General features: G+C 36.3%; 4 protein-coding genes across 7 annotated transcripts; 1 reads left to right on the forward strand and 3 right to left on the reverse strand.

Annotated features, from left to right (window-relative positions):
• Window positions 1–5611: 5611 nt before the first annotated feature.
• LOC149743364 (N-acetylglucosamine transporter UNC93A-like) lies at window positions 5612–13060 on the reverse strand. Of its 4 annotated transcripts, none has more exons than XM_089874918.1 (9): window positions 12058–13060; window positions 11640–11778; window positions 10820–10966; window positions 9957–10135; window positions 9134–9480; window positions 8307–8466; window positions 7428–7662; window positions 6905–7072; window positions 5612–6355 (listed from the first exon to the last, which is right to left on the reverse strand). In XM_089874918.1, exons 2-9 carry the CDS (start codon window positions 11749–11751, stop codon window positions 6318–6320), a joined length of 1386 nt encoding a protein of 461 aa, XP_089731044.1. In that variant the 5' UTR covers window positions 11752–11778; window positions 12058–13060; the 3' UTR covers window positions 5612–6317. The 4 variants fall into 4 exon arrangements, with proteins under 4 accessions (XP_089731044.1, XP_089731055.1, XP_089731070.1 ...); XM_089874929.1 differs by having other exon boundaries at window positions 11640–11795; XM_089874944.1 differs by lacking the exon at window positions 11640–11778.
• A 635-nt stretch (window positions 13061–13695) lies between these two features.
• On the forward strand, window positions 13696–16694 carry LOC149743365 (uncharacterized). Its single transcript, XM_089874968.1, has 3 exons — window positions 13696–14582; window positions 14812–14949; window positions 15405–16694. Exons 1-3 carry the CDS (start codon window positions 14236–14238, stop codon window positions 16225–16227), a joined length of 1308 nt encoding a protein of 435 aa, XP_089731094.1. The 5' UTR covers window positions 13696–14235; the 3' UTR covers window positions 16228–16694.
• A 128-nt stretch (window positions 16695–16822) lies between these two features.
• On the reverse strand, window positions 16823–20813 carry LOC149743366 (ADP-ribosylation factor-like protein 8B-A). Its single transcript, XM_089875116.1, has 7 exons — window positions 20619–20813; window positions 19575–19655; window positions 19246–19319; window positions 19043–19136; window positions 18336–18403; window positions 17830–17900; window positions 16823–17404 (listed from the first exon to the last, which is right to left on the reverse strand). Exons 1-7 carry the CDS (start codon window positions 20739–20741, stop codon window positions 17355–17357), a joined length of 561 nt encoding a protein of 186 aa, XP_089731242.1. The 5' UTR covers window positions 20742–20813; the 3' UTR covers window positions 16823–17354.
• Window positions 20814–21064: 251 nt separating this feature from the next.
• Window positions 21065–25055, reverse strand: LOC149743367 (uncharacterized). Its single transcript, XM_089875041.1, has 4 exons — window positions 23033–25055; window positions 22359–22492; window positions 22179–22293; window positions 21065–22115 (listed from the first exon to the last, which is right to left on the reverse strand). The coding sequence occupies exons 1-4, from the start codon at window positions 23064–23066 to the stop codon at window positions 21499–21501; spliced, it is 900 nt and encodes a 299-aa protein (XP_089731167.1). The 5' UTR covers window positions 23067–25055; the 3' UTR covers window positions 21065–21498.
• Between the last annotated feature and the right edge of the window lie 417 nt (window positions 25056–25472).

Genomic DNA, 25472 nt, shown 5'->3' on the forward strand with positions numbered 1-25472 from the left:
GTGTATCCCGTATACATGAGAAAAATTAAAAAATGAATGAAAAAAAATGAAAATTCTCGTGTATCCATACATGAGAAAAAGTGAAAAATGAATGTATCCGTATACATGAGAAAAATTGAAAAGTGAAGAAAAAAAATGAAAATTCACGTGTATCCGTATACATGAGAAAAAGTGAAAAATGAATGTATCCGTATACATGAGAAAAATTAAAAACTACGTAAAAAAAGGTTAGAAAATAAACAAAAAAAATGAAAAATCTTATGTATACATGAGAAAAGTTGAAAAATAAATTAAAAAATAAAAAATTCTTGTGCACCCGTACACATGAGAAAAATCAAAAAATAAAAAATAAACATACACGTGAATTTTCATTGTATCTGGATACCTGAAATTTTTCATTTTTTCTTTATTTTTTACGGACATGAAATTTTTTATTTTTTTCACCTTTTTTTTACGTAGTTTTCAATTCTCATGTATACGTATACACGAGAATTTTCATTTTTTTTGTTCATATTTAACTTTTTTTACGTAGTTTTTTGTTTTTCTCATGTATACATACATGACATTTTTTATATTTTCGTTTTTTAACCTTTTGACGTATTTTTTAATTTTTCTCATGTATACGGATACACGAGAATTTTCATTTTTTGCATTCATTTTTTTAATTTTTCTCATGTATACGGATACACGAGAATTTTCATTTTTTGCATTCATTTTTTTTGATTTTTCTCATGTATTCGGATACGTGAGATTTTACTTTTTTTTCATTTATATGAGATTTTTTATTTTTTTCGTGTAGCCTATATTTTAATATTTAGATTTTTTTTACGTATTTTTTTTCCTATGTATACGGATAGCCTACATCCCCTTTTTTCTATTTACTCGTAAAGGACACCTTTTCTATTTACTCTTAAACAAAGAGCATTCGAAGAAATAATTATAAAACTGTATCCTCACGCATAACTGGCTATTTCCCCCAGGGGGAATGGTGACGGTGGGGGGGGGCAGGGGGAATAGTCACGGTTCTAGGCTATATCCCCCCAGGCGGTTTTCCCCCGCCGATTTCCCCCTCGGCTATTTCCCCCCGGCTACTTCCCCCCCCCCCCCCGTGACTATTCCCCCGGCTATTTCCCCACAGTGACTATTCCCCCCTGACTATTTCCCCTCGGCTAATTCCCCTCCGTGACCATTCCCCCCCGGCTACTTCCCTCCTGACTATTTCCACCCGGCTAAATCCCCCCGTGACCATTCCCCCCCGGCTATTTCCCCCAAGCTATTTCCCCCCGTGACTATTTTCCCCCGGCTATTTCCCCCCGGCTAATTCCCCCCTGTGACTAATTCCCCCCGTGACTTTCCCCCCCCCCGTGACTATTTCCCCCCGGTTATTTTCCCCCAAGCTATTTCCCCCACCCGCGACTATTTTCCCCGGCTAACCCCTAACCGCTAACCCCTAACCTCTAACCCCTCCCCGGCTACTTCCCCCGCGTGACTATTCTCCCCCGGCTATTTCCCCACAGTGAGTATTCCCCCCCAGCTACTCCCCCCCTGACTATTTCCCCCGGCTAAATCCCCTCGTGACCATTCCCCCCGGCTATTCCCCCCCCGTGACTATTCCCCCACAGATATCCCCCCCCCGTGACTATTTTCCCCCGGCTAATTCCCCCCAGTGACTATTTCCCCCGGCTAATTCCCCCCTGTGACTAATTCCCCCCGTGACTATTCCCCCAGGCTATTTCCCCCTCGTGACTATTTCCCCCCCGGCTATCCCCCCCCCGGCTATTTCCCCCCGGCTTCCCCCCCGTGACTATTCCCCCACCCGCAACTATTTTCCCCGGCTGACCCCTAACCCCTAACACGATGGTCACAGGGGGGAATAGTCATGGGGGGAAACAGCCGGTGGAGAAACAGTCGAAAGGGAAATAGCCGGGGGGAATAGCCGGGGGGAAATAGCCCGGGGGAAGTAGCCGGGGAGAAATAGCCGGGGGAAATAGTCACGGGGGGAAATAGCCGGGGGGAATAGTCATCGGGGGGAAAATAGCCGGGGGGAATGGTTACAGGGGGAAAGAGCCAAGGCGGAAATAGTCTTGGGGGGAAATAGCCGGGGAGAATAGTCATCGGGGGAAATAGCCGGAGGGGAATAGTCACGGGGGGAAATAGTCATTGGGGGGAATTAGCCGGAGAGGAATAGTCACGGTGGGGAATTAGTCTGGGCGAATAGTCAGGAGGGGAATAGCCGGGAGAAATCGATAAAACCTATTAGTGGCCACTGGGTTGGAGCAACTTAAGTGTCTTGTCCAGCCTAAAAACACATCCGCCCACAATGGTAGCAGCGTCGAGCCTTGAACCCATTATCTCTAGATCACAGGCAGGCGCGAAAAAATTTCATGAAAAGGTGTCCCATCCTACTGTATACACCTCTCCTAAACTCGTATTTCCAATTTCCGTTCAATCATTCTCAATTTATTTAAGTTTTATGGCAATCAAACTGCTATATTTTAGTATCTATTGGTATTTTCCTGATGAACAAAACTTTGGCGGTGAATTACCATACAAAGTCATAGTTGGGTGGGGGAAGACGGTACCCCTTTAGCACATAACATCTAAATACCCTGATTGTGTTTCAAACAATTATAACAACGGCCTATATGGGAGTCGCGAGGATACGGTTTTACAATTGTTTGAATATGTTTTGTTTTCTTCCAAATGGAACAAGAAAAAAATATGGATAGTTGTCACATCTTCCCAGTCAACAAAGTGAGCGGTCGGTTTGTTTTACTTGTGAGTGTGAGTAAATGGGTGGGTGTATCTTAGTTATTCTCGCATGGCGGGCAACGGCAATCGTTATAACAACGGGTGTTATGTTTCATACCTCGTACCTGCTTACAAGTTACCACGTCAGCCCCCTAACGTGCATGGCGCCGTAGCACAGTTGGTTAGCGCGCCTGCTTCGAACACAGAGGTACTGAATTCATGGCCCGTCCCTGCTACCATAGTGGGCGGATGTGTCCTTGGGCAAGACACTTAACGGCAATTGATCCAACCCAGTGGTCACTATTGGGTTGTCGAAATTATAAGCCACTCATAAAAAAATTCACACAAATAAATATTCACCCACTAAGTAACTGATACTTGGTAACTCGAACACCTGTGTTATACCGTTTGTCATTTTCAAGTTACATTCATTTATCCATTCATTCATACGGGAAAGGACGAGAGACCTTTAGCACATAATATACAGTAGGGTGGGGGAAGATGGGACACCTTTTACGTTTATTTTCTCGCCCCGTTTAGTAGTAAACAAAGAACTTTCAAGAAATTATAAAACTATATGCCCATGACTTCTATTGACCGTTAGTAATTGTTTAAAATACGATCAGGATATTTAGATATTATGTGCTAAAGGTGTCCCATCTTTCCCCACCCTCCTATATATCTAAACAGCCTGAAAATCTTTCAAACAATTATCAACAGTAGCCTATATGGAAGTCGTGATTTCTATTTGATCATAAATGTTGGTAAATTACATAAACTAGTAAGCTAATCTAAACTAAGTTTGTTAGAAGTACTGACTTATTCTAGACTACGTATACCCTACTGCCTACTCAATAAAGTTCTGCTAGTTTTTATTCGAAAACTAAAACCAACGTGTTAACGTCGTTTCTGTACCATTTTCAACAAAGAGTCATTATAAAAGCGGACCGAAGTCGTAATATAGTATAGGGTGGGGGAGACGGGACACCTTTAGTAAATAATATCTAAATATCCTGATCGTGTTTCAAACTTTTAACAACGGTCTGTGGGAGTCGTGAGAAAGTGGTTTCATAAATCTTTGAACAGTTTTTGTTTACTACCAATTGGACGAGAAAATAGATTGGAAAGGTGTCTCATCTTTCCCCCCCCCCTCCTATATATTTGTTCTGGCAGTTGAATTTGTACCGTGCACTATTGCCCGTAGGTATTTTTGCATTGTAGTAAGATGTTCAATGCTCACTGAATCATATTAAAACTCCCGAAATTTTGTATTTTCGAGTTTGAACCATCAATTCAGTATCGAAGTTTAATAAAATAGACGGAAATAATTTGTACGCAGTTTAATTTTGTCTAATAAAACTAGCTATATAAACACGAGGAAAATAGTCAGGTGTCAATATGGCTTTAATTAGGAAAAAAACAAATGGGTGTAATTTTAAAAGACACAAATAAATTGCCAGGAAAATATTGATCTGGAGTAAATTTTTTTGTCCGGTCCCGCGGTTAAGTGGTTACCGGGCCTGCTGCCTGTAACCTGCGGCATTCGTATTTACTACTGCTGCTGTTATAGAAGATTGTATATTGACTTCGCTGTGTACTCTTAGACTGGACGCCTAAGCAGACTCTTTGGACACGTTCAGACTGCTTTATCAAATGGCAGATATTTAATCTTTTTAACTTTTATTATCACGACCAACGACTATAACCCGCACAGTGTAAGTCGATAATGACTCCCACAACAAGTGAGAAAACAAACTCAATATAGTTAGCACTGAAAAGTGAATGAATGTAACTTACTTTTTCCTCGTGTGGCCGGAAAACGACAGTTATTATCACAAGGGTGATATATATACCCGTGCCATCTTACGAGTTACCATATATAGTAGGATGGGGGAAGATGGGACACCTTTTCATTCTATTTTCTCATCCCATTTAGTAGTAAACAAAGAACATACAAAGAAATATTAAACCGTATCCTCACGACTTCCTTAGACCGTTGTTAATTGTTTAAAACACGATCATGATATTTGGATAATATGTGTTAAAGGTGTCCCATCTTCCCCCATCCTACTATATGTTACTTGTCTGTGGCTATTTTTTTGATTTTTTTTATGTATGGCTGATAATTTGGACAACCCATTAGTGACCACTGGGTTGGAGCAATTGCCCTTAAACTTGCCTAAGTACACATACGCTCACGGCGCCGAACCAGATTTCTGCGACACCGGGACTATAATGCTTACCAGAGATATATATATTGTACTATAGAGGTTTCACGGGTAGCTATGTGACCCTTCATATAATTGAGGTTTCGTGGGTTACTCTGAGTTAAAACACTTGAATATTCGTGTTTATAGCGGGCCAAACAGTGTCGTGGTAATGAAGTGAAAAAAATTTATAGTCACTATTGTGTTACCGCAGGAAATCCCGCATAACCCTAAGGTAACTAGTTCAAGGTTCGCCGCTGCTACCAGCATTGTGGGCGTATGTGCCATTGGGCAAGACACTTAACGTCAACCGCTTCCAACCCAGTGGTCATTAAGGACTTGTAAACTAATCACCCACAAAGTATCATACCAAAACATTATTTCTATCTTTTTTATCAATAAGCGTGTCTTAACAACCGTTGTTTTACCGTTACTACCCGTCTTTTCGCTTTTCATCATTTATCTTGCTCTTCGTTATCGTGACTGAAGAGACGAAATAAATTTCATTCATTCATTCATACGTGGTAACTCGTAAGCTGGCACGAGGTGTATGAAACAGGACACCCGTGTTATAACGACTGTCTTTTCCGGCCACGCGAGAATAAATAAGTTACATTAATTCATTTCCTGTTTATAAAAAAGACAAAAAATACTGCTGTAAATCAAAGCTATTCAATTTAAAAATTAACAATACTTAAAATTAAGAATCATATTACAGGGTAATGCTTTGTTATAAAAGCTTGACAAAAAACATGTAATTCCTGAGTCGCGTCAAAAACAAACTACTACCTGAGTCGCGTCAAAAACAAACTACATAAGTCATCAACGAAACTAGGACATACACGAAACAGTTTGTGTAAATGGGCCAGTGTGTGAATAGGCCAATACGTTTTAAAACACAGTTTCACATACACTGCAAGAAATGTGACAATTCTTTATAGAAACCGTGTAAGAGACAAATAATTTAGCAACCAATCTCTTTTATGGAACTTGCAATTATTAAAATTGAAACTTTAAAAATTATAAGCTGAACAGTAGGGTGGAGAAAGATGGGACACCTTTAGCAAAGAATATTTAAATATCATGATCGTGTTTTAAACAATTAACAACGGTCTATGGGAGTTGTGAGGATACGGTTTTATAATTCTAAAAAAAAAATTGTTTACTGCAAAATTGGACAAGAAAATAGAATGAGAAGGTGTCCCGGCTTCCCCCACCCTATTATACTAGTATTCCTAACACAATAATCATGTTTTGGATGCATTATTTTGATTTTCGACGAGATAAACAAAAGTAATGCACTAGTATATTATTTCTTTCTAATTCTTAGAATGAAATAAAAGCAGCTTGATTTATGTTTTATTTCGAACCCTTGTAGTATAGAAGTTGGGATGCATCTGACAAAAAAGTAAAGAAATTACGTTTTAATGTACATACATAAAAAATAAATATAAATAGTCAGTCTATTGTGCAATTCTTTAAGCTGTTGGTGTAACATATTATGTTTTATTTGTTGCAAATAAAAATTGGGCTCAAATATTAAAATATGTGGACTTACAAATTACAATTATACAGGCTCATTCAATTATTCAACTAGAAGCAACAATCTAGTATTCTGATACTTCTGCTATCATGCATAATGTAAATATTTATTTAGGGGCTTATCTGGTATAAAAGTAGTGTATTTTGGATGTTTCGACTGTCCAATCAACAAGAAAAAAAAATCACGTTTCATAATTTATATCAAACTGATATCATGGTAAAGTGGTTATTGTGCCTGCCTCTAACCCAGAGTAAAATACATGGTAACTAGTAAGCTGGCACAAGGTATATGAACAGGAGTGTTATAACGACTGTCGCTTTCCAGCCACGCGAGGATAAAGCAAGTTTTTACTCAGTTGAGCCGCTAAAAGATTAAGAATATCTAGAACCAGTATTTGACTTACAGTATCCAACTAATCCAACCACCAGCACACCCAACTGAATGTAAATTTTGCTGTGAACACAAAGTGAGGTACTGATTGCAAATTGGAAAGTATAACCGACATTTATCACAACGTTCCATAAGTTGCAAGCAATAATTGTTTGCTTCGGAAAGTTTTCGCCATACATGGCTGCAAAATAAAATTGATTTGTAAAAAAATATTTTGTTAATTTGGAAAAATCAGTTTAAGAATGTTAACAGACGCAGTAAAATGTCTAGCTAGTTAGGGCCTGCTGTAATAACACAAGTACATACCACATGTCAATATAAACAATCGACATTTACATCATTACATGTGCTTACTACTTTATTTACCGGAATAATTTTAACACTAAAAAACAATGACAGTTTTAAAGTCGCAATCCACGCTTTAATAATAAATAACAAAAAATTAAAGGAAAAAAAAATTTATATTTAAACACCCCCCGATTTTTTTTTCAGTTGTGCATGTGCTGAAAAAACATAAATAAAAAAACTGTACGAACCCATTATTAAAGGTTGCCAAACTCCATCTGAAGCACCTAGACAAAAGAACAGAAAGTACACAAGCCATTGGTTGTGTTCATTTGGTAGCTCAAGCAGGCATAGTACATAGCAAACCACATCAATCAGAAACGCAACAAGAAATAGAATGTTCCTTCCAATTTTAGCAACCAACTTCCCAGTGATAACTGCAGAGAAAGCATCTGCTGCACCAAATATCATACTACACAAACTGACCTGGTAAAATAGAACAAAATTTTTATTTACATATTTGAAAGCGATAGCAAAATCGTTTTATTTTAAAAACAAAAAAAAAGGAAATCAACAGCAAAACGACAGTTGTTAAAACACGCTATGAATAAAAATGTGGCAAAAAGCTTCGGTTAAAAAGCGTGGCTGTTGCACCTGAAACAAAAGTTAATAAACAACCTATTTTTGCCCCAACCAGCAGATATAAAATTACAAGTTACCGTTCTAACATTTGCCAGTTTAACTTCAGATTCTGATAGTGTCCACTGTCCAAAGTTTTAACTAAAAAACGGCTATCAAAATCTCTTTTTGTTCTCTTATCTTTATTTGTATACCCCAACAAGCAGGTATAAAATTACTAATTAATAATTTATAACACAATCAAATAAAAAAAAAAACATTTGATGTCATAAAACTTGTTTTGTTTTTTCCAAGCAGATATTAAATTACTAATTAATATATTATAATATTAAATAAAATAACCATTTGATGTTTTCTCACTTTTCTGTTATCTCAAACTGTTTTTGTTATCTCCCTTTATTTACCCAACAAATATTATAATACTGATCAATTAAATTAGACCATTTGACGTATTGTCCCCACTTTTCCTACTGTCTGTGAATTCAACTTACTTTATCCAAACCAAAGAAACACGAAGCGTATGCTCTTGTCAACTCGGTCATGATGAAAGCCAATGTCATGCCATTGTAAATTGTAAGAAGAGAAATTAAGATGTGTTTCGGGTGTACGCATAACTTCAATGTTGTTACTACTGATGTTTTCAATTTGACACTAAATTAGGAATTATAATGTAATACCAGAATAGTTAATCTGTGCAATGATTATTTTAAGCTAAATGACTAAATGAATGTAACATATAGAACTGTGGCTGTGAGGAAAGATGGGACACTTTTGGCACAATAATATCCAAATATTCTGATCATGTTTTAAACAATTAACAACGATCTATGGGAGTCGCGAAAATACGTTTTTATAATTCTTTGAATATTCCTCGTTTACTACCAAATGTGACGAGAAAATAAAATGAAAGGTGTCCCATCTTACCCTACTGTACCATAGAGAGGCGGGAAAACAACAGTCGTTATGACACGGGTGTTCTGTTTCATACACCTCTTCCTTACTTATGAGTAACCACCTATGTAACTTTGTGGGCGATTAATTTTTTGTTTTTTTTAGTTTTATGTATGGCTGACAATTTAGACAACCCATTAGTGACCCCGTACACAATTGTACAAGCTTTTACACCATGATTTGAAAACTAATCTAGTAAAATCTAGTTACATACAAGCAGTCTAGTTGTACAAACAGATATAATGTAACTTCTAAATTGGCACATGAAACAAGACACCGGTGTTATAACAGCTGTTTTTCTGCCACAGGATAAATATGCTACATTCTCATTCATTCATTCATACACCAAACATACAGCCTACACTACCTGTTGTTGGAAATTTCCATTTCTTCATTTTCGTTTAAGTTAACTACTTGTATGAGCGTATCATTGTTTGCTTTATCAGGCTGGGAAGGTTTTAAATCTTTCGGCAAATACAATGCATGTAGGATGATGGCTACGAATTGTATAAATGCAAAAGTCCCAATTGCAATGTAGAGAAACATGCTTTGAGTAGGGGTGTACTGGCTTAAATTTTGTTCTGTGGCATTGGGAAGTTGACAATCATTTATTCCGCATAACTTAAAGTCAACAGCGTGCTCTGCTGTAACATTACTGGGGTGAACGGAGCGGTCAATATGAAAAATTAAAAATCCAATTGCATTTCCACTGATCTGAAAAAAATGTCAGAATTTAAGTTTTTAAAAAAGGCCAGAATATTGCTCTTAAAAATCTAGTGTTGGTATAAAACAGCATATCCCAGCTCCGTGGCAAACTGGTTACCTGCCTCTAACCCAGAGGTTATGTGTTCAAGGCTTGTCGCTGCCAACATGGAAGTATGTGTCCTTGGGCAAGACACTTAAAGGCAATTGGTCCAACCCAGTGGTCACTAAACTAATGGGTTGTCTAAACTCTAAATTACCAGTCATTCATAAAAAAGCACAAGGTTTATGACTTTATGAACACCAGTGTTATAAATAAATATAGGTTTACCTTTACCATGTAATTAATAAAATTGAATGAAACAGAGCATATAACGTTAGCATAACCTACTTTGATCCTAGAGTATTATGGGAAATAGAACACTTAATAAAACAAAGTGCCACCAGTCCACCACACCTGCATCAATAAATCAATAATCTATACTTACCATAGAGGCTTCGACTGCAGCAAAGAAATACCCCATGTAATGATTTGCATATTCTTCATTGGTTTTTGAACCTTTCGTAAAATGCTTTTTAGCATAGTGAAATGTGAATAGAGGCATCACTGTCCACGCTAAGGCTTCACTTAAACCTTGAACAAACCCACCAACCAAAATATTGTAAGCTGGAAATTTAAAATATTATGAACATTTTTACAGCCTGGTAAAAAATCATAGGTGGTTTACACTGAATAAAGTAAAATATCATGCAGCCTGTAAATTCTGGTTTTTTGAAGGACACCTAACAACACATTAAAATCTGTTTTAGGCTTAAAACTAGGGTGCTGAAATATATCTAGTCACACTAATTTCAAAATTTGGGAGCACATGGCAACCTAGGCACACTACTTTATGTTCAGAAATTACGCATAACTCACATAGGTGTAAGGTGCCATGGCTCAGTGGTTTAGGCGCCGGCATCGAAAACCAAAGTGTTCTCCGTTTGATGCTAGACGGCGATACTAATACTGTTCGGTGTATGTGTACTTGGGCAAGACACTTAATGGACATTGCTCCAACCCAGCGGTCACTAATGGGTTGTCCAAATTATAAGCTTTTCAAAGCAAAAATCATATACAAGCTGAAAAGTGTGGTAACTCGTAAGCACACAAGGATAAAAATGGTGTGAAAAATACAAGTCTGACTGCAATGCGGTGTCGCGATCGCATAAAATACATAAATGGGCTTTACACCGGTCGCATAAAATACATAAATGGGCTTTACCACTGTTGGGGTAATGGGCCAAATCCGGCCAAAATCCCGGAACCTTGATAAGAACCTTACCTACAAAGAATAAAAAAAAAACTTACATGGGTATGCATTTGAAATAACAAACAACATATAACCAAACTCAGATATTATGAACAACTTCTTGCAGCCGACTCTTTCAATTAGGCTTGGTACAATTAATGCCGCCACCAATGATGTTCCGTATCCAATCGCTAATGCAGTAACACCTGTATTTTCACAATAAAGGTAAATTTTTAAACACTAGTGAGGCATAACTAAAACTAATCAGATAATCTAAAAATATTTAAACAAAAGGATTAGACACGATATACTTTTAAAACGACAGTTGTTAAAACATGCTTTAAAACATATTAACATTTAATTGGAAGAAAAAAGCGTGGTCGCTACACCTGGCAGACAGACGAGACATTTATGTTCCCAAGTTGATGTTCTAATGTGAACAAAAGCCCCGATAAGGCCGACAAGGTTTTCAAAGAGTATGTGGGGCAGGAATTTATTTCTGTGCAACAAGCTAACTGAACGGTTTGAATGTTTACTGATAAATACAGTGCACACAATTAAGGGTAGGCTTTCATAATGTCAATTTAATTAGTGCATGGCCGCAATGTCCCCTATGTTTGCTAAAGGTTGTGGTTTTAACACCTAAAAGTCTGTGACCATATAGTTATTTAAAAATACATCAAAGAAAGGAAAAATCCCTCCCAAAAATAATCACCCACAAAGTAGCATAGTTGGTAACTTGTAAGCGGTCAAAAGGTGTATTAACCCCTGTGTTATAATGACTGCCCCCTGTGTTATAATGATTTTCCGGCCATGTGAGAATAAGGTATCGTATGTTACAATTAGTTTAACTTTACTAAACAACTTTTTAGTTTTTACCCATTCCTTCTTCTACATTGATGCTTGACATAACTGACATGATTCCAGACAAAGATGTGAAAGTAAGAAACACTCCAAAGTTGTATATTGAAAACATTTTCTTGAAAGCCATTTCTTTTATTCCAGCTACTCCAGGACCCTATTTGAATATTTGTACTAATTTGGGATTAAAAAGCTACTGTAAACCATACATGCCTTTCTGGAAGCTATTAACTTTCTAAATGACTGTAAACAAGCTATGCCGACAGCTTGGTAATAAAATTTAAACAAAAAGAAAGTATGCATAAATCGTTTCGTTGCTGCATTAGTCACAACATGCAGTTTCCGTATTATCCTGAGTTGTTGTTGTTCCATACGAAATATAAAACGAATAAAAACGTAAAACTATGTAAATATATTCACTTATTTTGTTATTTACCTCTTATATATAGTTCGATGCAGCTAACCGGCGTTTTGCTTCAATACCGACGGTCTAGGAAAACACGAACCCGTACCAGCATGAATCACTTTAGCAAACACAACATGTCAACGACTTGTCAACGACATTGGTGCGCAATTTCCTTCCGAAACGCAACTGCGAATAAGATTCGGATTGTATTTCGATCAGCGCTTCTGTCTTCCACTGCGGTAAACGGTCATTTTAAACTTGTATTGGATACTTGGGCCCCTGCCCCTCTTTCTAAACAAGCGTGTGGCCAACGTCGGACGGACACTGCGCTGACCACACGTGCGTGTCCATAAGGTGGCAACATTTAAAGATGACCACTATCTTTTAACGGTGTTTGGACAAAACATATTCACGTAATAATATTATTATTTACATCCCGATGTTTTTAGGTTTCGTAATATAGGCTCTTAATACATATAAGCCAAAAGGTCGACTGGCGTCATCTGGCGGTTTATATACTCGTCGCATTTGAGCAACAGTACAACGCAAAAAGATTAAATTGAAAGTTTAAAATTTTCAAGTCACGACAAAATAACGAACATTTAATTATGGTGGAAACTGTGCAGTTCCGAAATACACCGAACAGCTGAAAACAAACTTATTTGAGTGGGCGCAGTTACTTTTGGTAACAGTATAGGCTATAAAGTACTTGATAAAACAACAGAAATGTGGGAATAAACAACTTATAGTGGGGTGGGGGGACGGGACACTTTTAGCACATAATATCCAAATATTTTGATCGTATTTTTCAATAATAAACGACGGTATATGGGAGTCGTGAGGATACGGATTTAGAATTCTGTAAATGTTCCTTGTTTACTACCAAATGAGGCCGGAATGAAAATGTGTCCCATCTTATCCATTCTATTGTATAATATGCTGCTCTTTCGTTTTTATTTTCCTTTTTTACACTCAAGACTCATCTATACGCATTTCATAAATATATAGGCTACACCAACTTTGGGCTACACTGCTTTTGTACTACTAGTCAGGCGTGGGTAAACAAGTCGAACCTTTTTTCGGACGAGTCAACAATTCTTATCTACGTTTTATGGTCGCACTAAGCACGATAGTTTGATGCAGAGCAGCACATGAGGTACCTAAGTCAGCAGCTTGTGGCAATGATATATTAGTTTCGCCACATGAGTGTTTATGGGAAAGTAATTGAGTACAGTTTCAATATATATATAGTAGGGTGAGTAAAGAAAACACACACATATACTATCCAAATATCGTGATTGTGTTTCAAACTATTACCAACGGTCTATGGAAGCCGTGAGGATACGGTTTTATAATTCTTTAAGTGTTTATTACTACCAAATAGGACGAGAAAATAGAATTTAAAAATGTCTCATCTTCCCCACCCCACTATATGTATTTCTAGTTACCAAAGTTTTGTCACTAAAACAAAATATAGTACGGTGGGGGAAGATGGGACACCTTTTCATTCAATTTTCTCGTCCAATTTGGTGGGAAGCATATCAAATTTAAAGAATTATGAAACCTTATCCCTACGACTCCCATATACCGATGTTAAGTAGTATATAAAACACGATCAGGATGTTTGGATATTATGTGCTCAAGGTGTCCCATCTTCCCCCACCCTACTGTATATTAAAGCAGATCATGCTTATTCATAATACAACCGATGATTTGGCGTTTTCTATTAAAGATGAATAGGCCTATATGTTTATAGACGGTATAGCCCAGGTTTTAATTGATGCATGCAATAACAATCTTTGTCCCAGGGCCTGTAGGCAGAAATATTTCAGGCGTGAATTGTTGGTAATTACAGAATGTTTAAAGCTTGTGTTGTGTATACAAATCATAAAGAACCTAGATACTTTACTTCCCTATGATACAAATACGGTTTAGCAGGACCGGCTCCCATTCAGAAGAGCTTTGACTATGACGCGTGTCGGCTCAAATTTTAGCAATTGTCCAGTATATACAGGTCTATATATACAAGAGGTCGAGCTGTTAGTGTTGAGCAATACATTGTAATTCAGTAACTGACTTAATATTTTGCATGTGTTATACCAACGGTACACATGTGTAAATACTTTCAGTGTTAGGCCGCGCTATTTGAAACAATGAGTTGATTTATGTTTGCTGGATATAGCATAGGCATTTCTCGTTTGTGTGACAATGTTTAAAAAACAACACGCAGTAGTGATTCTGATTCTTGCATTTATTTTGTGGTCTTATGGTTTGTACGCCAAGTATAATAAAGCCGTCATCGTAGAAATTAAAGGGGGGGGGGCTGGTACGTATTTTACTAAGAAGATACAGTATCAATCTGTACGAAAAACACCCATACCCCACCATGCAAAGCAAAAATGCGACAATCTGCTTGAAAATATCGTCAAAGGTAAATGGGTCGTACGGAACAAAACTCTGGAAGGGGAAATTGATAATGTGTACAAGCGCTATTGGTTGGAACGAGGAATTCAAAGTAAATGGACTCGAGAAGATGGAAAATGTGGCTATGACAAGTAAGTACGGTCAAGTATAAAGGTATAAGTGTGTTTGTGGATATTATAGTAGGGTGGGGGAAGATGGGACACCTTTTTATTCGATTTTCTTGTTTCATTTGGTAGTATTCTCACGATTCCCAATTGTTTAAAATACGGTCAAAATATTTGAATAATATGTGCTAAAAGTGTCCCGTCTTCCCCCACCCTACTATATACAGTTAAACCGTAACGTATTTTATATGCTTAGTTACCAGGATAAAATCAATGGATCAACGTGGCCAAAAGTGGGAAGCTGGTGTGACAGACATGGTGATGAGCCGTGTTGTGATAATTACATGGACGGTGCCTGTCGAACAGTCAACCAAGATACATGCAACTGTCCTAAGTAGGTTTATAGTACATAATAATAGACTATATGCTAGCCTACATATGATACAGTATATATAGGCCTGCAGATCCATATGCGTAATTCATAACCATCTATTTGCAAACCTGACTGTATAATCTGAAACTGGACTGTTTATAATCTAAATGACTGTTTAGAATATATAGCAAATTATTACCGATCTTTTTCATATAATAGTACTGTAGGATAAAAGATGAGACACCTTTGGCATGTATTATCCAAACATCCTGATCGTGTTTTAAACAATTAACATTGGTCTGTGGAAGGATACGGTTATATATTTCTTTGAATTTTACTACCAACGGGGACAAGAGTATAATATGAAAAGGTTTTCCCCTTTTTTCCCCCTCTACTGTATAAATATAATTTTGGTTAATAACATAGTTATTATACACTTCCACGCGCAAGTTGGTCCAAACTAATATGTTTCTCAGGTGCATTGACACTCGAAAATACGTAGTTGCCGAAGCAGCAACCTGGAAAAGTACCGGTCCTTGCAACTGGACCAATTTTACTGGCGATACAGCTTGCGATACAATAGAAAATTCCCAATTTAACAAAATCCAGTTTGTTGGAGATTCGTTTATGCGGAATATGTTTATTGGATTGATGATGCTGCTATCAAATGACCCAAACCAAGGCGCCTGGAGTATTTATACAACAGCAGAGCAAAAAGAAAGATGCCACGGGGTTGAGTTTTTCTTTTGGGATAACTGCAGGGGTATAATAGCTGATGTTAACCAGCTTCCCCATTACACAAAATTATGCAGATATCGTACTCCGAAATTTTCACTCTCGATAGAAGAAGAACATCGAATTAAAGAGTCGGGAAAGTTGCTAGGCTTGGTAAAGAATCAGCTCGGCAAAAGCGGTACACTGTTTGTGATTGGGGTCGGCTTACACATGGGTCTTAATCCAACAGTTACGATAGAAAGCTATCTGTCGCCGGCGGTTGAAGTTATAGAACAACATTACAGTAATTCAAATGCAACTAAATGGCCGAAGCTGGTCTTCGTGCACCCAATGCCAGCTAACCTTTTAAAACCAACTCAGAACGCTCGTTCTCAGGGCAACGACATTTTGAACGAATTCTGTGCCGAGTTAAACAAGTATTGTAAAGAACACGGGATACACGTGATGGATTTTCGTAAAGTAGCTCAATTTACGCAAAGTTTTGACGGTTCTCATTACGGACTATCTGTGAACTTAATGAAAAACCAAATCCTTCTTAATTTTATTTCTTCCTTCAGACGTTGAATGTCCTACCAAGGTGATTCTAGAATACAGATATTATAGCGACCGTTTTCGATGCCTTCTACTGGTGGTCGAATGGGTTGTCAAAATTATTAGCCATACATAAAAAGAAAAATCCCCCCAAAAAGAATCACCTACAAAGTAACATACTTGGTAACTCGTAAGCGGACACGAGGTGTATGAACACCTGTGTTCTTTCACTAAGAAAGTTTTTCATAAAGATGTAATTGTGTTCCCCAACCTAATTAGGGAAACTTAGAGAATTTATCTTGATAAGGTGAAAGTTTACCCCTCTAGCGTATTGTTTTCTAATCCCAGCAAGTTATTGCAACAACAAAACGACGTGCAGCTCGAAGAAAATTAACGTTTTCAGTCCACGATGCAAATGAAAGTTAATTTTATCAAGACAGTGCGACGCTCATGCATTTACCTTTTTAATGAAGTCGTAATATACGTGACCTTTTATTATAGCTCTGCTCTCTTTTTTAAATTTATTTGCAGATTTAAAACTTATTTGCAGATTTAAAAGATTTCTTCAACAAAATAGTTTGTTTACAAATATCTTTTGGCTGTAACTAAGTTAAACTTAAAACACAAGTTTTGTTGAGACAGTGATATAATCAGAAACATGTATGACTTCATTAAGCAAACATCGATTTAGTTAAACAAAGAATCAAATATATCGAACTTTATATCATATTTCACAGGTCCCATTGTATGGTGCATTTGGTAAATAACAAGTAAAATGCAACTGCAGCATGCACAAATGTAATTTTCAATAGTTGGGTTTGAGCCTACTGGCCACTACATTCATTTTAATACTTCATTTTAAATTAACAAGATGATATATTATATCCAAAAAGCCAAAAAATTGTTTGCTACAAAATGCTGTAGCTACTTTCTGCATTTAATTGACTGACCAATTCAAAGCTTTCAGTTAGGAGCCAGCACAAGGCTAAATCATAATAATACCAAGAAAACATAAATATATTTATACTATATACACCTAAACACAGGAATGTAGATGTTCAAATCAATTCCAAAAGAAGTACGGATAATTCAATGTTGAACTTCTTCATGTGTTGAATTTGTTAAGTCCTCAATAAGTGCAACGGATTTTTCCAAAACACCTAACTGCCGCCAGCTTTTGAATGCTGTGTTAACCACTGTAGCGTTATGTCTATAAAATAAAGGCAAACAACTGTAAAATTAATGTCTTGGAGGAATGTGTACGTCTATGGAACAAAAGCAAACAGCCGTAAAATTAATGTCCTAAACCAGGGGTGTGCAATCTATATTACAAGACGGCCAGGTATAAATTACTGGGTGAACCCGCGGACAATACATTTATTTAGCATAGGCTTGCATGGACTAATAATAGTTTATTTTATCTTTGATCTTCTGATATTAAAAGGGAGAAGACACCCTTGCAGAAATATTAAGTTCGGACGCATAAATTTTAAAAGAAAACTGTCACGCTAAATAAATTCAGTAAAAAATATGCAGCTGTCTTTGCGGGCTGCACAACTTTTTCCGACGAGCCGTATCTGTTACCTAAGCTGCAGGTTGCACACCCTTGGCTTAAAAGAAAGGTAGAGTTCTTACCAATGTTGTCTTTTTCTTTGCATGAAATTGAGTAACAACATATTTCTCGGTCTTGGATAGCAGCAAGATTCCTAAACAGGGAGTTAGTAAAGTGAAGAGACCATTAGACTGGCTGGTATTACTGTCAATAAGTATAAATTGAAACCCGCCACATCAGTTTATTAGTAAAGTTATGCTGCTTGTTGAACAGGTTTTGTATTAAATGCAGTAGAATGCTGAACATTGCCTGCAGTTGGTCAAACCTCTTGCAAAATATAAATGTAAAACGTCTGCTTGAAACTAAACACATAGTGCAATATATGAAACTAAAGACATATCGCAATGTAAGAAACAAGAAACATATCATATTGTTAAAACTAAAAACATGTTACTGTATGAATCTAAACGTACAACACATAAATTTTATCCATACAAAACTGACTATACTGACTGAAAATCTATTTAAAACTGACTGTTACCAATCTACAAACAGGGAACATGAAATATAAATAAGTTGTAAGACTTACATTCGTTCAATTAATTCCTTCTCATCAAGCGATTGAGGAAGATCTTTCTTATTTCCCAGCACTAGAACCTAATACATCAAACATAATCATGTCACATGTAAATGGATTACCAACATGCAGCATTAGATTGTTTACAGTGGGAGTGAAATGTGCTGCAATGTCTTGTATGTTGTTACTCCAATTATTCAAGTTCATTGTAAATAAACGGAGCTTTGAAATAGGTTGTACCTAGTTTTAATTATCAACACAAGAATTTGTTTCAACCAAATTCTGCCAGTGGACCAGTAGAATTTTTCTTGCAGAAAAACTAATTATTTCTAACATTGATAATTGCAGTATCTGCTTAGAAAATGGGACATTGTATGGCATTTTTTAAGTTATAATACCATTTGCCAAATGACTGCGGCTATCAGCCATACAATGGATAAAGCCTAGGGCTAAACCAGGAAACAAACTTGCAACCCAAGCATATTTATCTACATAACAATGACAAAATATCTCAAATTTATGGAAGATTTAATTTACCATTTGAGAATACCATTTTGCCAATAAGTGTCATTCTCATTTTTTTATTATTATATTATTGTATATTTCAAAAGCTAGGCCTATTTAATAAAAACGTTTAGAACTATTGATTTATATTTATCATGTAACTTAACTTAAACATGAATTACAACCGCAGTAAAGTAAAGTTAAATTTTACATACAGGAATTCCTTGTAACTGAGGTTTTTCAAGTAAATTATGGAGTTCATTTCTGGAAGCTTCAATTTTTTCTGTATCTGCAGAATCCACCATGTATCTGGGGTTATAGGATGTACATTTTAACAAACACAAATATTTTTTAAAATATAAAAGTCAGGATATTCAACTCCTAAGCAGCATATAAGAGATACAACAACAAAACTTACACAATTGCATTCACCCCTCTGCAGTATCGCTCCCACATGCTCCTAAATCGGGGCTGGCCACCAATATCCCACACCTTAAGAATTTAAATTTATTGAAATATATATATATATATATATATATAATATTAATATATACTACTTTATACCTAAGAATTTTTTTTAAATCTACTTAAAAAAAACAATGTATAAAAACAATAACATCTATTCAAAAGAAACTTTTTATACTTCTATTGATACAATACCTTGATATACAGTTTGGTACAATTTATAATAAAATTGTATGATAGGAATAAACCATAAATAAGTTTTACACATTAAAGTGCACTTACTTTTATGGTAACATTTCCCTTTGTTACTTTTCTCATGTTAAAACCAACAGTTGGAATCATGTCTTCATTGAATTGACCCGACTAAAAAGGTTTTTTTTATGTTGATTTAATGTTTTTTATCATTTTTAACTACAAAACACTAAATACGTCTTCAACCCACTAATTAATAGGTTATCCAAATTATCAGCTATTGAGCTATACATATAAAAAAACAGTAATAATCACCCACAAAGTAGTAAAAAGCTGGCAAGAGGTGTATGAAACAGAACATCCGTGATGGATAAACCAAGTTACATTTATTTAAGTCTAATTTATGGCAAGGCATTAGAATTGGTTTAGTAAGACAGCAACATATTTAAAAACAGCATTCAACTTATTGTACAACAATATTGGAATACAAAATGTGAAGAAAACAAGTTTGGCAAATTCCTGCTGCTGACATTTCGTAGCTAGGAAAGGGAACGGCTTGTAGAAGCATTTTGAATCTGACAATGCTTTGTAGAACACTTATTTCAAAAAACATGTATTCTAGTTTAATAAAAGTTCTTCTATTCTTTGTGGAAAACCACAGTCGTTTTAATAAGTTGTTCTGTTTTATAAACCTTGTACCAGGTTATGAGTTACCATGTATGGTACTTTGTGGTTGATTCCTTTTGTGAAATTTTTGCCTTTTTTTTAAATGGGTGATAATTTAGATAACCCACTAGTGACTACTCGGTTGCAGTAATTACTGTTTAGTGTTTTGCCCAAGGAGACATACGCCCACAATGATAGCAGCAAGAGCCTCTTCTGCACTAGCCAGTCGACATGGTATAGCAGGTGTACGGGCGATTTTGTTTACAAACTTTTGGTTATGCACGCCATAATTTGTCTCATAAAAGCCTAATAATTAAACAATGAACTAAATCTGTATCAAATGAGGAAGGAATTCCTAATGTTTTTTATATTATCTTTCTCCGAAAATAACCGTTTTGGGCCCGGGAGATCTCGTCAGGAACTACCATATTCTGCAGATGGGTAACGTGGTAATAATAAAAGACTTACAGATATTACAGTTACGAATGTTGTTTTTCCCGAGTGTTGCAACCCAACCAAAGTAAGCTCCATTTCTTCCTTCCAGAAAAGAGATTTAAACCAGTCAAGAAGTTTTCCAAAAAATGCAAACATTGTGAAAACCAAATATGCTATAGATTTATTAAAATATGAAAGTTCTGCATATATAATATAATACAGTTTTATGAGTTATTAAAAAAACTTAAGGTAAATTATTGTTAGAAATTATACAGGTGATATATATAGATATATATAAATAAATAGGTGACTAAATCCACACAACAATATTTAATGTGTGCATAACAATTTGAGATATTCGCCTATTTATCAAGTATTTAGGAATTTTAAATATACAACTCAATATATTGCCTTTTGTATTCCGCTCGCTAAGACCAGGTTCGCGGAGTATTTATAATTTTACGGTAACCAGACAAAAATCAATTGTTTCACGATTAATTACTATTATAAAGTTATAAACTGTCAACATACAACTCATGTATTTGTTCACAAATGAAGAAATAACAATCCGGAAACCTCGTGATCAAAAAATACATAGAAATCGAATTGTAAACAAACCAGATTTTTCGAGTGCTGTGTACTGAACACGTACGTACACGAATCACGAATTGGGAAATACCTTGTTCTGTAACGGATTTGGGGTATTCGGTGATCTCTGTTATGTTAAAATGATGAAATAGTACAGAATTTTATTACAACTCTATTTGTTGGAACTATAGTCCGTATTCTGGTTAAAGAACCATATACGGAATCCGGGAACAAGCATTTTCGTGCATTTGCAAACCAATTAATCATTTTTACGAAAATAATTTATTGTAAAACTGTATTGTAGTAATATATGCTGAGTGTCAACCTATCTTCTGGTGACAAGGCTAGAACTTGGTTCCCATACGTTGTCAAAGGAAGTCAAAAGAGGTATTTTTCTCAGCGGAGGTAGCGACTGCTTAGAATTACGTTCTGGCTGTTTCAATATATAACTTAAAGCAATGGAAGAAGCTACTTGGCCTTTTGCTGCTGAACAGCGGGCGGCGTCTTTGATTACCGATCGTTTTTCTTTTGCTTTTTTACGTTTTATAAAAGCTATATGATTCTTGTCAGTTTCTTTCCCATTTCTTCGAAAGTTCTCCGGAAGTGCTTCGTCTTCAGGAATGGCGGACAACGTTCGTTTGGCTGAAATTCTTCCAAACTTTTTCGGCCCACTTAACGAAGACGTAACGCGAATGTTTAGTGGTGATTTCAGGTTATAACCTTCCGCCTCACAAAACGAGACGAAGTTTTTTGACACCCGAAACCATTTGTTTAATGAACTTCCCGTTGAGGTTGCTTTACTTTTACAATTCGAATTATTTTGGGAAGGTTGTGTTTGTGTACAAGTCCTCGGTCCTGTTACATTTTCGTTCATCGCCGCTGACGAACTGGTTTCAGAATGAAGGGATTGTGACGTCATACTACCGCTCTCCTGACGCTGGTCTGAAATAATAACAAGCAGAGATAATACAACGATGAGGCGAAGAGTATTTTATTGTTGCTCACTGTTGGCCTTTGTTGTTGGTATAACGACCGGGTGGCAAAAATATGATGGCCTCTTAATGTATTCAGATAGATCAGTATTGAACAAAACCGTAGCGTCCCTCGAAAGTGGTAACCCCTTCAGTTAAAACATCAATAATCATGAAAAATTTCAATCATTTAAAAATCAAACACATGCAAAACCTTTTTCTTGTTGGTTAAATTATGTCGGCGTGAGTTTCCCGCAGTTGTATGATGTTTATTTATCGGTGGTAGAATATCTAGCATACAACTTCTCCGGTTCATTTTGCTTGTCTCGTTTAGACGATGCTTCGGTTCTGTGTAAAGCAAAGTTTGATTTAATGTATAGGGTCTATATATAACCTTACAAAACAATGGGACTACGATAGAGCTCAAAATACTGTGATTTGAACAAAGAGATTGCCAACTGCTTTGATCAGTTTTTGATTTGTACAATTAGACTCGTATTGCTGGCAAGCACGTATATATTAGTCAGTGATAAAATACAGTAGGGTGGGGAAGATGGAAAAGCTTTTTATTTTGTTTTCTCGTTCCATTTGGTAGTAAACAAAGAACATTCACATGTGCTTTAAAATATATAATTACTGATTTCCTGCTTATTTTTAAATGCACAAATCGTTCATTTAATACTATAGTATGAGAAGACCTATTCATGTACCTATAAGGATTTAAAACGCCTAATCCTGATTATCGCAACCAAAGTTCTCATTACTCTGTGTAATAATTAACTCATAAGGCAATTTAGCCGTATAGGTTTATACGAATGAAATAACACGACCAAGTGACAGCTCATTAATCACGTAAATCATATTTATAACAGCATATAAATCACTCACTTAATAACGGCTTTCGTTGCTTGCAGGTTTCCATTGAAACTACAGCATTATAATTTCAATCGGTTTCATATTGCTTTTCGATCACGTTTGTTACTACTGCTTGTATAGCTTAAGAAATCAAACCTAATACGAAACTAAACCTTCGTCTGCTATTGACGCTCACGTTTGTCAACACTCGGCATTTGGCAACGTCGGCAGCACAGGCTGGAAAGAACGGATGCCTCAAACAATGTGATATTCGAAATCCTGTTCGAACTATCGAATTCTACCTTTACCTGTTACAAGACAATACATTTTACTAAAGTACAATATTCTTACTTTTGCTGACAGCCATATTACACTTAATTATTTTGCAAAACGGTTTTTCTGGTGTTTTTGCTTGCAAGCGTGTTTTAACGTCCTATACACAGCGGGTGACATTCGCGAGTAAATTACACTCAAAAGCGCAAAATACTATACCAGAAAAGTTGTTTTACAAAACAAGTAAAATATTCTTGTTGGCGTGTTAAACTATATCGTCTAAAGTTGCAATTAAAGTGTCGCTCTTTGGTCCCTTGATACGCAATATTCAGTTCTGAGTTGAAGAGCTTTTCAATTGACGCAAGTGGACCGCTCTAGCTATTTACGGTTTAATTCTACATTAGACTTCTCGCAATACAGATGCTGTTGAGTGTATCATTCGCGTTTCAAGTGACCAGCTTTACGCCAATCTGAATATCGACCGCAATAGAAGTGACACGACAATAAAAACCTTAAGAATAGACCAATCAATCTTTCATCTATACGTATTTCAAACCAAAACAATTGCCACACAGTTACCAACCTATTTTTCTGTGGAGTAAGATAAATACCAATAACACATAGAAACAAACAATTTCTAAACGGAACAATCAGATATTATGTGCTGGGTGACCCATCTTGCCCCACAGTACGAATATAATGTTTTGGATTACAAAATGCACAATTTTTTCGCATGCACCAAATTACCGCACTTCCTAAAACCATGAATGTAAGTTTAATGCACCAAATTTTGGTACATTTACAAATATTTTATTATATCAGTATATTATAGTAAACTAACGTCAACTTGTGTCTGTAATCGTATCAAGTAAAATATCTACGGTTTGTGGTCTTTTTACAGGTAAAATTTAAGTTTTTGTGACTGCGGCGAGTATAGACCTCGTCGTTATCAATATTGTTACTGACATCACAAAAAAAAACATTAGGAAAAAACGAATTGGGGCAAAAAACGAAAGTTGTAAAGAGAATGAAAATTTGGAACATCGCGCGCACGAGAACATAACATACAACCAATCGCCACACAGAACAAACTTATGGTTTACAATTTGTTTCATAGTTCCCAAATTTACCTTCCCATGCAAATATTTTTACTGATCCCTTACAATTATGGAATACAAGTATAAAGGTGTGTGAATTCTGGGTGTATAGTTTTGTTGGGTTGAACCTTATTGTCACTCATTTGCGATAAAGGATTTCAATTTTACAGTTCACCGTGATTTTAGTGTAACCACAAGGGCTACCCTATTAAAAAAGTAAATGTCACTAAAATTTATAATTCCTCTGAAATATCTAGAACTTGTGGGGTTTTCATACGGCTAAACATTTTACCTTTAGCACTTCGGAATTGTTAAATCGACTGTCATTTGCCGGGCACGCTTGGATAAACCATATTTTAGTTATTGAACTGAAGTATAGTCATAATTGCCTTGAGGTTATCAAAAAATGAAAATTTATGGAAAAAGAAAAATATTATGAAATAGAGAGAGAGAGAAAACAAACGTTGTAGAATAAAGCCTTCATGAATGAATGTGACTTGCCTTATTCTGCGTGGCCGGAAATCGACAGTCATTATAACACGGATGTTCATACACCCCCTCACTTTGTGGGTGATCATTTTTTGTAGAATTTTTATTTTTTTTTATTTGCGGCCGATAATTTATACAACCCATGGCGCCCTCTATAACCATGGTACAACCCATTATAGAGGGCGCCATGGTACAACCCATTATAGAGGGCGCCATGGTACAACCCATTAGTGACCACTGGGTCGGAGCAATTGCCGTTAGGTGTCTCGCCCAAAGACCCACTCGCACACAATGGTAGCATCAACGACCTCCATTGTAGGCGTATGTGTCCTTGGGCAAGACACTTAACGGCAATTGCTCCAACCCATGGGTCACTAATGGGTTGTCCAAATTATCAGCCATACATAAAAAAATAAAAAATCCCCCCCCCCCAAAAAAGCACCAACGACATTGAACCCATTACCTATTCGTTACAGACAGGCGCAGTAACCACTATGCCCTTGCGCCGGACAAGTCTTTATGATATTGAATTCATTTGATATTCTAAATATGAAGTTTAAAGTAGAAGCAAATACCGCGCTATATAATGGCCTGACATTCAGTTAAATTCTTCT

This window comes from Ciona robusta, chromosome 1 (assembly GCF_009617815.1).
Source record: "Ciona robusta chromosome 1, ASM961781v2".
Taxonomy (NCBI): domain Eukaryota; kingdom Metazoa; phylum Chordata; class Ascidiacea; order Phlebobranchia; family Cionidae; genus Ciona; species Ciona robusta.

What these genes read in the sequence shown, in the direction of transcription:
- LOC149743366 (XM_089875116.1), bottom strand. Translation starts at nt 20,741, where the DNA reads ATGTTTGCATTTTTTGGAAAACTTCTTGACTGGTTTAAATCTCTTTTC. An exon ending in AGGGAAATGTTACCATAAAA is followed by an intron (nt 19,320 to 19,574) that starts GTAAGTGCACTT and finishes TAAATTCTTAAG; the next exon opens with GTGTGGGATATTGGTGGCCA. An exon ending in CTCAGTTACAAGGAATTCCT is followed by an intron (nt 18,404 to 19,042) that starts GTATGTAAAATT and finishes TTGATGTATTAG; the next exon opens with GTTCTAGTGCTGGGAAATAA.
- LOC149743365 (XM_089874968.1), top strand. Translation starts at nt 14,236, where the DNA reads ATGTTTAAAAAACAACACGCAGTAGTGATTCTGATTCTTGCATTTATT. An exon ending in GGAAAATGTGGCTATGACAA is followed by an intron (nt 14,583 to 14,811) that starts GTAAGTACGGTC and finishes TTATATGCTTAG; the next exon opens with TTACCAGGATAAAATCAATG. An exon ending in GATACATGCAACTGTCCTAA is followed by an intron (nt 14,950 to 15,404) that starts GTAGGTTTATAG and finishes TATGTTTCTCAG; the next exon opens with GTGCATTGACACTCGAAAAT.
- LOC149743367 (XM_089875041.1), bottom strand. Translation starts at nt 23,066, where the DNA reads ATGGAAACCTGCAAGCAACGAAAGCCGTTATTAA. An exon ending in ATTTAACCAACAAGAAAAAG is followed by an intron (nt 22,294 to 22,358) that starts GTTTTGCATGTG and finishes TTTTAACTGAAG; the next exon opens with GGGTTACCACTTTCGAGGGA. An exon ending in ACCAACAACAAAGGCCAACA is followed by an intron (nt 22,116 to 22,178) that starts GTGAGCAACAAT and finishes TTATTATTTCAG; the next exon opens with ACCAGCGTCAGGAGAGCGGT.
- LOC149743364 (XM_089874918.1), bottom strand. Translation starts at nt 11,751, where the DNA reads ATGGCTTTCAAGAAAATGTTTTCAATATACAACTTTGGAGTGTTTCTT. An exon ending in CAATGTAGAAGAAGGAATGG is followed by an intron (nt 10,967 to 11,639) that starts GTAAAAACTAAA and finishes GTGAAAATACAG; the next exon opens with GTGTTACTGCATTAGCGATT. An exon ending in GTTTCTTTGGTTTGGATAAA is followed by an intron (nt 7,663 to 8,306) that starts GTAAGTTGAATT and finishes CTATTTTACCAG; the next exon opens with GTCAGTTTGTGTAGTATGAT.